General features: G+C 39.0%; 1 protein-coding gene across 1 annotated transcript; it reads right to left on the bottom strand.

Moving 5' to 3' along the window:
* Window positions 1-590: 590 nt before the first annotated feature.
* Window positions 591-6,875, bottom strand: LOC139736402 (UDP-glucuronosyltransferase 2A2-like). Its single transcript, XM_071647153.1, has 6 exons — window positions 6,558-6,875; window positions 5,092-5,415; window positions 4,410-4,661; window positions 3,498-3,717; window positions 2,529-2,748; window positions 591-1,873 (listed from the first exon to the last, which is right to left on the bottom strand). The coding sequence occupies exons 1-6, from the start codon at window positions 6,861-6,863 to the stop codon at window positions 1,591-1,593; spliced, it is 1,605 nt and encodes a 534-aa protein (XP_071503254.1). The 5' UTR covers window positions 6,864-6,875; the 3' UTR covers window positions 591-1,590.
* Window positions 6,876-12,897: the final 6,022 nt, after the last annotated feature.

Consider the following 12,897-nt stretch of genomic DNA (forward strand, 5'->3'; position numbering starts at 1 on the left):
CATCATGAATACATACAAATATACAAGCATACATTAGAATATTAACTATTACACAATAAAGTTAACCTTTACCATTAACAAAACAAAAAACAAATAATACAATTACAATTCTTCACACTTCTGTTCTTGTTTTCATAAATAATCTCTATTGTTTATAGAAATAACCCTACTAAAAATCGACTTTCTTTTCATCTACTCATCTTTTTTTTCTTCATCTTCTCTTTTCCAACTCCTTATAAACATTGCCATCCTCTTCTTCACTTTCCCTCATTCAACCTTTTCTTACTCCCTGAAATTATCATTATCATAATCACACATATTTTTCATCATAACAATTAAACTACCATTTATTCTCTTACAAAACATCAATCAATATCACATTCATCAAAAATATACTATTGCAATGTATTATACAAAACACTGAATTCATATTAATAAAATTGTTCACAATACAAAACTTCTTGATAATTGATATCAGTATCAATATCAGTATGAAATTATTGATATCAGTACCATAATATTCATTACAATAATTCTTTCAATTCAATTCTATGCAATTAATTCTATTCAATTAATTTCCATAACTCATAACTCAGTTTGAAAGTCAAATTTCCATTTTATAGTGAGGTGCCCGCACCTCGTCAGGGACCCGAATACCTGCTGCAAATTGCTACAAGCGCACTGGACAAAAATTTATGCCTGGGACTGTGTTCAGTACGCTTGAAACTTGGCAGGATTACCAAAACCAAGCAAGCTGTGGTGAAAACCGAACAGTTTTCCGTGAAAATCTTAAATTTATAGACGGTTTCTCTTCGGAATGCGTGTTATAAGTATATCACTGTCATCGGCACGCATCTTTTACGTGCTTGTCTATGGGAGCATCACGGTCACCCGCACACGTCTTTTATCTGCTTTGTCTATGGGAGCGCGGGTGACGAGTTGCGGGCACAACTATTCTGCATCGTTCGCGTTTGCGGACGATAGCTGCAAATTTCCGGTATCGATCAGTGAATTTGTGGTTGTTCTTCTTCTTCTTCTTCTACTTCTTCCTCCTCTTCTTCTTCTTCTTCTTCTTCTTCTTCTTCTTCTTCTTCCGGTAAAGTGCTGCCCTCAAATGGTCGAGGATGAACGCACTGCGAGAACATTACGCATACGCCGCGCCGGGGCAACAGAAATTTGAAATCAGGTGCAAAATATTTACAGGTGCAAGTAAAAATCTCTGGATGAAGAGTTACATCCTACAGAGTTCCCTCAACGCAGATTTGAAGGCGATGAGGGATGGGTATGCGGCGAGATCAACAGGCAGGTTGTTCCAGTCCCGAATGGTGCGTGGGAAGAATGAGTTGGCATACGCTGTAGTACTGGTGTGAGGGATAGTGAATGGTTCTATTGGAATCTTCACAGTTTGTCCTGTATGTGAGTGGGACTTCATAGAATTCCAGTGACGAAATGTTATTCAAATATGCATAACCATAATATAACTATGACGAGTTGCGGGTCAATCAACTATTATTGTACCACATTGCCGCAATGAAACAGACAAGCACTTACAAAATTAAAATATGTTTGAAATATGTCAGGTGGAATGGGTTAATCTCGTTTTTCTTTATCCCCCCGGCACACTCGATTGCAACAGCGAAATACACATCTGCAGCATGCCAACAGGGCCATCACTAGAAGAACGGCCACGGCTAGAAGGAACGCTATCACATCCAGCAGATTTCGCTGGATAAAGTTGAGCTCCAGGGAAGGATTTCGCATATGGTCGCCGCCATGTTCCATCACGTGACTCACCCAGAATGCAGCGCGATCCCCCGGGTGCATGGGACGGCTGCGCAAAATGCCCGATTGCCTCTGCGCTATCCTCGCGTAACTGAAAAAAAAAAATATGATCAATGAATTAATACGTCGTGTGTGACGCAGTTTAATGGACGACACTATGCACTCGTAATGCAGTCAAAGTAACGTCAATGACATTTTATTCTATCAAGTAATGCGAGATTTTTGGCAGAGTTAGCGATGTTCGTAATATCAGTTATAACGATAATGAGATTTCATAATAATGATATATCATTCCATGAATGTAGTTATATCATCGAGAAAAATGAAATAACAAACCATTGTATGGCATTGAATTGCATAGTATCTTTAGGATATTAAACTTTCGTTTAATTTCCGACGACAAACAGAATGGTAGGTATAAAATTCAGAGTAGAATAAACATGTTATTTCATATGAAATTAAAATAACTGTACACACACACAAAAAATGAAAAGCACAAGCGGAAGAAAGATAAAGACGAAAAGAAAATATCTATCACGACACCGAAGAAGAAGAAGAAGAAGAAGAGAAAAAGAACACGAACAAGAACAAAAAGAACAAAAAGAACAAAAAGAAGAAGAGGAGGAGAAGGAGGAGAAGATGGAGGCCGAGGAACAGAAGAGGAACGGAAGAAGAGGTAGAAAGGTAACAAAGAGGAAAAGGGGGCAAAGACGAAGAAACAGAAGATAAAACAAAGACTGAACAACCTGTCATTGTTCAAGACGGTCTCGATTGCCGCGTGGAGACGATCCGCCGTTACCATCGTCTTATCAATGACTACGGCTAACTGTCGGAGGGCAGCTCGGGCGGCCATGTCTGTACCATCGCCCGAGAGAGGGATTGCCACAACGGGCACGCCGTGGTACTGGGCCTCGTAGAAACCGTTGTTTCCACCGTGGAATACAAAGAGTCGTGTCTTAGGATGACCTGCGTACAGGGAGGAGGGAATAAAAGTGGGATGTAGTCTTTCAACAATATCCCTCACGACAAACGTAGTTTGTTTGTTTGGTGTTGGTCATTGTTTCATTTCCCCCTTATCAATCACAACGATTTTAATCAAGACTAGCAGTATGATGTGATCATTACTTGGAGAATGAAGAGAAAACGGCAATCTCCAACTATCTGTCCGTCTGTCTATGTCCATCTTTCTATATTTTAATCTCTCCATCCGTCTATCTTGCCACCTGTCCTCCTATTCACATATCTTTTTATCTAGTGATCAATCTACTATATGTCCGTCTATCCGTCTGTCGATCCATCCATCTATTCATCTAATGTTTCTATAATACTATCTATTCACCCACTTTTCTATCCATTTTTCAATTTATCTATTTATTCATCTTCTATCCAGCCATTCATCGATATATCTACTTATCTATCCATTTATTCATCTACGTATCTATCTAGCCATCCATCCATCCATCCATCACCCTTCCTTTCTATTTATCCAGTTTGCTATTTTGAAGGTTTGTCTTTCTTTACGTGGAATACCAATCAATATTTTTTCTTCCGTCGATGCATCTTGTATACATACGTCACTTGAGCAAAAATGGGGGAAAAATTCTTTTAAAAACTTTAAGTATAATCCATTTGGAATGATGATTGTGTCACATGTAGATATTGTAACATATCACTCAGAAGAGAGGGTAAAAAAAATACAGCAGTTTAAGACGTACCCAAGATGTCGTTCTGCGGTAACCATGGGAGTGTTTTCACGTTGCTAGGTAACTTAAATGGAGGCGTTGACTTCATCTGCCAGAGAACCTTTTGCTTCAGTTTGCCGAAGACTTCAGCGAACGGTGCCAACCAGTCGGACCTCACCTGGTGGAAGTACGTCCCGAGGGTGAAGAGAATGACCCCGTCATCACCGGATGATTCCATAAAGTCTTCCAACTCCTGTTACCATGGGAACAGACAGTTAATATCATGGTAGACTTGGTAGATGGAAATATTGCAATGGGTAGGAAGAATGTCAACGTTTGGAGACAAATTAAAACACACAAAAAAATAAAGCTAAAAGCAGTTGATTTTGGAGAAAAAAAAATATATAGGGCCTATATAAGGGGGGAGAGGGAAAAGTATTAACTTAGATTATCAAGATCTGCGTTCCTAAGCATGTTCTCTAATAGGGAATGTTCTGTCCGTGGAGGAAGATTACAAATTGAGGGTTAGTGATCACGTGGTCACATTCATCCCATTGCCGTTTTGTATATGACAAAGCCATGTAATATAATGTAATGTCACTGAAATCGTGTTGCATTAATTCTATTAATGGAACTGCATACTACTCAAGTGTTTCAAGGATAACCCAGTAAATTGATTTTTTAGAAATTAGAGGATTTCTGGCCAAGGTTTACATCCTTCAAACAAAACAGCCAGGAATCTTTACGATAATGCTCTGTCAAATGTGTCCTCGCACAAATTCATACTATCTAAACGTAAGGCGATATAAACTAGATTTCCTTGATCGTCTTGATATTAACTATTTTGAAATGCTCATAAATAATTAACAAAATCACGGTTAAGAAACAATCTTGTGGTCTTAATTACAATTTAACGGGTAATTGTTTTTTTCAAAGGCTGCGAACCTGTGGCAAAGCGGCGGCTGGGCGTGCTGTGATACCGCCAATAGTGATGACATTTGGGAAAAACGCGGTCGGGATTTCCATGGAGAAGTCAATGTTGGTGAGATAGAGGGACGGGTAGCTGGCCACAAGATGATTGATGGTGCCGGGGATGTCGGGTCTGATGTTGAGGCGGTGGCGGAGCTCGTTGAACGGGGAGTTGATCACGTATGTTGTCATCAGGAAGGCTCGGTTTGTAAGAACGTTAGTGACTCGCTGAAAATGTATGACATAATATACAGAATTGATAGCCTCGTTATTTTAATGATAATCAGGTCTTCCAATAGATGCTATACAGACACTTTTTTCGTATTATGAACTTGATCTTTTAATGAACGGCAACGGAGGTTCAGTTACACCACTTCAAAACAGTGAGCCACTTAAACATATATACAGGTATATATAATATGTACATGTACATGTATATATATATATATATATATATATGTATATAATTATGGGATTTTTTTTGTAACACCTAGTATCATATCGTTCTACGCATTGACACACTGCACTATAGTCTGCGCAGATACTTTTTGAACGGAATCTTTGATTTTCAACAAACTTTCACTGATGTGTTCTAATAAGATTGCTGCATTCATTCTATCCACATGTGTATGACGGAGGACTTGTCCTTTAAATTCACCTCGAAAAACGTCATCGGTGGATTGAGGCCGGTTAGAAGCTCCGGCGAAATGGCCAGGTTGACGGGGTTGCCGATCGCCGTACTCAGTGCGGTCACTACGGCCATCGGACTGGACATGACCGCCTGCGTCTTCAGTTTCATCGCCAGGAACAGGCTACAGGGCCAGATATGGTCGAAGATGACGACGCTGAAGTTACCGTGCTCGAGCCTGCGCATGACGTCGGGATTTCTGGCTAGCAGATCCTCGCAGTCGTTAACGTTGCCTTGAGTCTGCGACGTTATGACTTTGTAGAGGAACCAGAAGTCGAAAGTTTCTAAGGCCATCTTGGAAACAAATGTACACGCAGGTTCTGAGTGCGCTCTGTATTGTCTGCGCACCCAATGTGTATACATTTTCGTGCGTTCCTTGCTCGAATATGGTACCTTTCTGTTTAAGTTTAATTGATCTCACTGTTTGATCATCGAATGACGATGATGATTATGAGATATACCATGGGTTACCCCTCTATTTCCATGATACACATTTCGGATTAGAACTACCTGCTGATTGTATCAGAAGAGCTTCACGTGATTATGTACCCCTATTTTGAACTATTTCAGACTACTGGCCTGGTAGACACTGCATGGTATACTTTCTTGGTATATGATATGTCACTCTTAATGACGACATTTTCCAAAATAGTGCACTATTAGTCAGTGCTGCAAAGCAATATATGTCCTATATTTGTAACTAGCAAAGCTTGGCCCCTATAGCTCACATAAACCCTGTTGCGTCAACAAGAAACGATACAAACGCATCGTACAAAATTAATTCTTGACGCCGCATAGCCACTGGGTCTGTAGCAAAGAAAAATATGACTATTAAGTTATATCATCTTACCAGTGTATTTCAGTTGTATACAACAAATGCTTGCTAAATTTACAACATAGCTCTTGAATAATGTGCTTAATTTGAGAAGTGCTGCAAAAATAGAGCGAAAAAGACAGGTTACCCCTTATCAATTTACTTATTTTTTCTTGTGTGTAAGTTTTTATATTCATTCTTCAAAGAGCGAATTGCGCAATTAATACGGAATAGTTTCAAGCTCATCTTTTGTCCAAACTGTGGGTCGAGCTATAATGCTCTCGTCAAGTGAACTATAAACAGCAAGTAGGGACTAGAATTTAGAGGAGTTAGAAATGATTTATAGAGTAAATACATTCTTAACAGATATGCCTAATATAGGCCTTTTTTTATCCTGTTCTTTCTAATATTTATCCTCCATGAACCTTCAATGCCCCGAACATTTTTTTGTTTCCTTTTGCCCATCGACAAGAAATACATAGGTTGGTAATCCATCTGTGCGCAAATCGTCTTTGGAAATTCGCACAAGTCTATAACACCATACATTTCAGATGTGGCTAAAATGGCAAATACTGCTCTTTCTGAGTGACACAAGTTAATGCGAACTAAGGTTCAGTGATACCTTTGAAAAGGCTCCATGTCGTTCCAACACCTCCTCCACGGGGCCAGAGTGGTTGAATATGACGAAGTTGAGATCCTTGTCGTCGGGATTTTCCGCCCTGTGTGCATACGCGTTCGACAGCAGCATCGTAACATTGTGTCCTCTTTTAACAAGATAATGTCCGATAGTCTTCCCAACGAAGTAATGTGAGCCTTCGCCTACAGTGCACGAAATCAACACGTTTTCGGCCACGGTTGCCGCGACCAAAGAAAACACTACGCATAATCGAACGAGTGGGACAGCATTGTATGGTCGCCTGAGATCCATAGTTGTAATATCTTTCGGTGGGGAGGCCGAGGCTCTGGCTTGTAAGAGTGCGGATCCGCCGCTATACCACAACGCGGAACTACTAGTATTCGTCCCTCACAAAGAGCTATCAACGTCGAAGATAATACCTTGGCTGTATGATATTACAAATGAATTTCAATATGGGCCTAGAGCTAGCGGAGTGTTAACACAATATGTACTTTGATCCCACTTTTCAGAATGATTTCGCTTCCCTTGAGTGACTCATTATTCACAGACGAGTGGGGCATAACGCGTGATAACTCTACGGGTTGCACACACACATTTTCTTATCAGTCGAGAGTGTTTCTTGAAACAAGACGGACCATGATTTAAAGTGCAGATACAGACAATGAAATATTGACAGTGATATTGAGAATCATCGAACAATATGGGTTAGCCTAGGTTTAGGCAAAAATCATTACATATAGAATCAGAAGGCTATGAAGGTGTGGAGTCACGACTGAATGATTGGGATTGTGTCCACTTTGACAGAAATGCAACCAATCCAACAAAATAAGCGAATAGAATTGTGTATTTCGTCAAAATGGGGAGTTAGATGAGAAGGTTATGGAATTTCAAACCTTAACACGATTTTTTTCCTCTGAATAGCCAAGATTAGTTGAAGTAATGAAGTCATAGTAATCGCCTCATAGAATACACAATAATTATTATGAATCTTTCACGTTGCATGTGTTTCTGAACTCGAAGGTATCAGAGGAGAAGAAACAAGGATCTCTCCTTTCTATCCGCCTAGAAGTCATGCGCTCTGTCGCAGGTGTGAATGGATTCCTTAAACAAAACACAGCATTTCTTGTGTGTTATGCATCATTCCTCACCAACAACAACCAAGGAGGTTCGAGAAATGGAGTCACAACAGTCTTATTCGCTTTGATCCCATGCTCGAAGCCCATATTGAAAACTTTCGCCCTAATTCACGCAGAAAATCCGACGTAGCAGACGCTGGAGAAAGTGAGTGCGTGTGGGGCGAGTGGCTAGTCGACACGTTAACGGGGGTGGCCTGCAGCACCGTGCGTGGAGGGACATCATGTTCACATAATTTCACGCGTAGTGTGTTGTGTGTAGGCGGCAGAAATCGGGTTAAATCTACAGTTGAGATATAATCTAGGACCTTATCATTCCTTGACAACATTATTTCAGTTGATTACCTGTGCACAACACGTGTATATAAGCACCCGATTGCAGACAGCAGGTGGCAAGCGACCGTTGCAACTACTTACATTATTACCACCTCCGAAGAAAATGCACCAGTCCGACTAGAGCCATCATCGAAAAATGAGACGGAATATGAAATATATTTGGTTGTTTTTGCTCCCAAACTTAACAGTTATGTTGCTCATAAGGCTGCTACGTATCTAGATAATGTCTCACATACAACTGTATCTTGATATTGCATTGAAAATGATATTTGGCTAGAAACAAAAGCTTGAAATCACAGGAATTCACACTGCTGACGACGGCAGACAGTGAAGGTCAACGGCTCAAATTTTCGTTGGTAGTCTCGTCACGTGATAGCTCTGTGTGGATTGTACACGTTCCCTATGACAGCAATTGTGACTGGGTAGTCTAGCTTTACTGCTTATTTGCGTCAGGACTGCTCAACCAATGAACAAGATTCTTATATCACAAAAATGGGCAGAATCTCTACTTTCTAAAACCGTGCGCCCCAAGTTCGTGCGGCTTTCCGTTCTCGAGATATCCCGTGTGGAAGAATTGCAAGACGGCAAAATATGCTCAAATTCGTCAAATTTGGACTGTTCGCCATAGACAAATCTACTCATAAGGTACTTTTCTGATCAAATTTGCGTCACGACTACAAATGTTACAATAATGATATGTACACATAAATAATCCCTAAAGTGTCTACATTCATAATCCGGGCGCCCCAAGTTTGCTTCTTAAATAGTTTAAAAGTTATGGCAGATTTTGTGGAAAAATGCGTCGATTTTTGACCCGTTTTACGTGTTGTAGCGTTCGCGCGGAAGCGCGGCTTCGCAGATGACCGAAAGTTTTCAATATGGCCACTCAAAAATATTTGAAGTACAATTGTATGTGTCAAACATGGATCTGCCGCTCAGATGCGAAGACAATTGACTCGTGTCTCATTGCATAATCACCAGCCACTTTCCAAGGATGATATGTCTTTAGGCGTTTTCACATCAGCCCGATAAAAATCCAAGCTCGAGATATTTTTTAATTTCCCAAGTCAGAAAACAGCGCGCTATTTCGAAACATCGGGCTGATGTGAAAACGCCTTTTGTGATGGTACTTTTCGCTATCCCTATACTTACAAACGATGGGCGGTAGACGATGGTAAAGGCACGGAGGTGCGCGAATAGAAATTGCTCAAATATTGCTGAAATAGATATCAAAATTATTCGACTGTACGTGTCTGTACGCTAATCTGACATATTAGTTTATAAAGAACTATACTTGAAGATGATACCATATTAGTTTCATTTGGCGGAAATAAGGAGAAAAGTGATAAAACTGGCTTTCTATGAGGGTAAAATTTCAAACACCGTGGATTTCACAAAATACAGCTCAGATTTACACTTTTGCACATATTTTCGAATGGAATTGACTTTTGTTTTATATGCTTTATCATTAGGTGAAATTTCATTGCATTTGATATATAAACGAGCAGCATATACCCGATATTATGTTAGCGTTAAAAATGAATTTTCAGATTGCTCAGAAAAATGGCGGCTTCAAGCATCGAACATCAAAGGTACAAATTCACCTGTGGAATTCTTTTGTCCATCCATAGAAAACTGACGGCTGATTGAATAATTATACCGGGTGTCCCAAAAAAAAAAGCGGAACGGTGGATTTTCAGTACCTTGCGTTCTAAAAGTTATATATTTTTTGACATCATTAGAAAGAGCATCTTCCGCAAAAGGCCATGATACCAAAATCATTAAATTTGGTTCTGTACTTTTTATTCTACGCCAATTTCTGTAAATGCAGTCATTTTCAATTTTGTGCGACTTATGAGATAATAATTTGGGTGCGACACGCGTTCCATACGGTTAACTGTGTAAGCTCGTTGATCCATGTCAGCAAAAGATAACGCTTTCATATTGGCGGCACACACACACACACACACACACACTGTTTTTTTTTTTTTCCTGGCCCGTGCCCAATGTGAAAGCTGTATCTTTTGTAGACATGGATCACCGAGCATACACAATATTCACCGTATGGATCGCGTGTCGCACTCAAATTATTATCTCATAAGTCGCAAAAATCCGGCGAAATTTGGCAATGACTGCATTTTCAGAAATTGGCGTAGAATAAAAAATACTGAACCAAATTTAATGATTTTTGTATCATTGTTTTTTGCGGAAGATGTTCTTTCCAATGATGTCAACAGATATATAACTTTTAGACAGCAAGGTACTGAAAATCCACCGTTCCGCTTTTTTTGGGACACCCGGTATAGTCAGTTGTAACTCCATCTCTCGAACCTCCTTGATTAGTGTGTAGAAAACAGGAAACGCGATTAGTTTCATCGATAGATTATGCATTTGTCCATCACGCATAAGTTTTCGCTTTTAAATGTACGTTTAAATGTGATTATTCCCTATTACATGACTTGTTGTAATTTTCAAAGAATTTGTGGTATTAGAAATAAAATTTGAATTGAATAGAATGGGGTTGCAACTGGCGTGGATCAGTCGCACTTTAATTTAATTGGCATTCAAAGCCCTCATCTGTATCCTTTTGTGTACACGTGTGTCATATCACGTGGTGTGCAAAGATCGTTTCCTGTTTGAACAATTTAGAAACCATCTTTGGGAAAACGATAAACAGCAGACACTTTCATGATCTCAATACACACCATTAACACAATCAATTGCATGTCCGTTATTGCCTTGCTATATGATAATCGAAAACTGACTGTATAAAAAAAGAAAACAAAGCAAATACTCAACATCTGCCCTCATTTTACGATTGAAAACAGTAAGTTATTGTGATTTTGTTAGGTAAAATCTGAAACGTGCACGTAAATTCCCGCATTCACCGATACACGCGCCATCAGAGGGGTAAAAAGCAGCTACTATGCACACCATAGTATTGATCTCCATCATTATCATAGTGCTCTGAAAATCATTATGGTAATGGTAACTGTTAAGTTCATTTCGTATTCAGTTCTATTTTGATAGAGATAATTATTTTTCTCCCTACCCCTCTCATGCAATTCTTACTGTAGACGTCATTTTATTGTTTGCTGGGGTTTTTTTTCGAGCATATAATTACAATATCATTGATAAGTATTGCGTACCGAATCCCTTTACACCATTTCTAATTTGCTTTGATCTATCTGTATAAAGGAATACTTCAAATAAAAATTATATCTAAATACATACGTCTTTTCAAGAAGAATATCTCAAACGCCTACACTTATCATGATTATTACGTCAAGCGTAATCTCTGCGATCGTGTACGATCAAAGTGCATGCAAACATGTTGTTGTCTAGTCCGTTGTCTTGATTGTGGCAGAATAATTTGACACATGAGAAGGAGATATACGTCCAGATCATAGTCAAATTAATGTAAGGTATGTGTCTTGAAGGCGTGTCCACTTGGGGGGGGGGGGGGATGTTCGTTAATATGAATGTCTCTTAACTGTAAAATGAAATAAGATTCGTATTCCGAAAATTGGTTATTACGATCGAAACACACAAATTCCGTATTATACCTTATAGAGAGTCGTTCCGAAAATCAAAAAGAAAAAGGTTCCCCCATTCAAAGGTTCATACTATGATCGAATTCCGAAAATGAAATAACTTAATCTGAAAAGATATAGTTTGGACGGCCGTGCGTATACTAAACGAACCTTTCGGATTAACGAACCTCCTGAATAAAGAATCTTATTTCATCTCTCAGAACATCAGACCTTCGGAATAACGAACCTTACTTCATTATTGGATAAAAACAAAGGTGTCAGTTTGAAATAAGAAATACCATATTTGCGCTAGTCTAAAGATAAACCTATGCACACCCAAAGATATATCTCGCACAAACAAATGCTAACACTAGCACTAACACAGACACATACACTATCACAAGTACTAAGCTAACGGCGTGCACTTACAGTGTATCACTTGCACGTTTTATTGTTTGTTCTATTCTGCTTAACTCCAGGTAATGCTCAGTATGTATGATGATTGGTGTTCGCAAATTAGATCATTGAATGCCACTAAGACAAACCAGCACACACACAAACATTCACAAAATTCCTTCATGACCTTTTAAAGGGCGGCTAGTAACTGATCAGTTGGAATCAGTGGGAATGCTGGAGGATGATTGTTCCAATCCTTGTGGGATTCATTTAAGAGTAAATTATATATCATTTGTTGTGTGGAAATTATTTGCTTTATAATGGTCTCATATTCAAGTAATGTGCAGTTTAAAGGACAAGTTCACCCTCATATACATGTGGATTGAGTGAATGCAGCAATATTAGTAGAACACATCAGTGAAAGTTTGGGGGAAATCGGACCGTCCGTTCAAAAGTTATGAATTTATGAAAGTATCTGCGTAGTCACTGCTGGATGAGAAGACTAGTACAGTGTATGATGTCATATGCGTACAACTATATAAAGAAAATAAAAAGGGAATTTCACAAAACTTTATCTTTTGAATTAAGTGCACATTTCTTCGACTTGTTAAGGACATAATAAGGGTAATATTATTCCTCCTGCCTTCTGAAAGAGAGAAGTCAAGTGTTCTTTTGTTATGCGAGAAAAGTGAGAATATGTTGAATTTTCTTTATTATTTCTTTATATCGTTGTACTCATGTGACATCACAAGCTATAGTAGTCTTCTCATTCAGCCTTGAGTGAGCAGAAACTTCAAAAATTCATAACTTTTGAACGGATTGTCCGATTTTCCTCAAACTCTCAATGATGTGCTCTACCAATATTGCTGCATTCACTCAACCCACATGTCTATGAAGGTGAATTTGTCCTTTAATGTCTCCAGGTTA

The sequence above is a fragment of the Diadema antillarum genome, unplaced genomic scaffold (genome assembly GCF_040938485.1).
Source record: "Diadema antillarum isolate AM-2024a unplaced genomic scaffold, OU_Dant_1.0 seq00000643_RagTag, whole genome shotgun sequence".
Taxonomy (NCBI): domain Eukaryota; kingdom Metazoa; phylum Echinodermata; class Echinoidea; order Diadematoida; family Diadematidae; genus Diadema; species Diadema antillarum.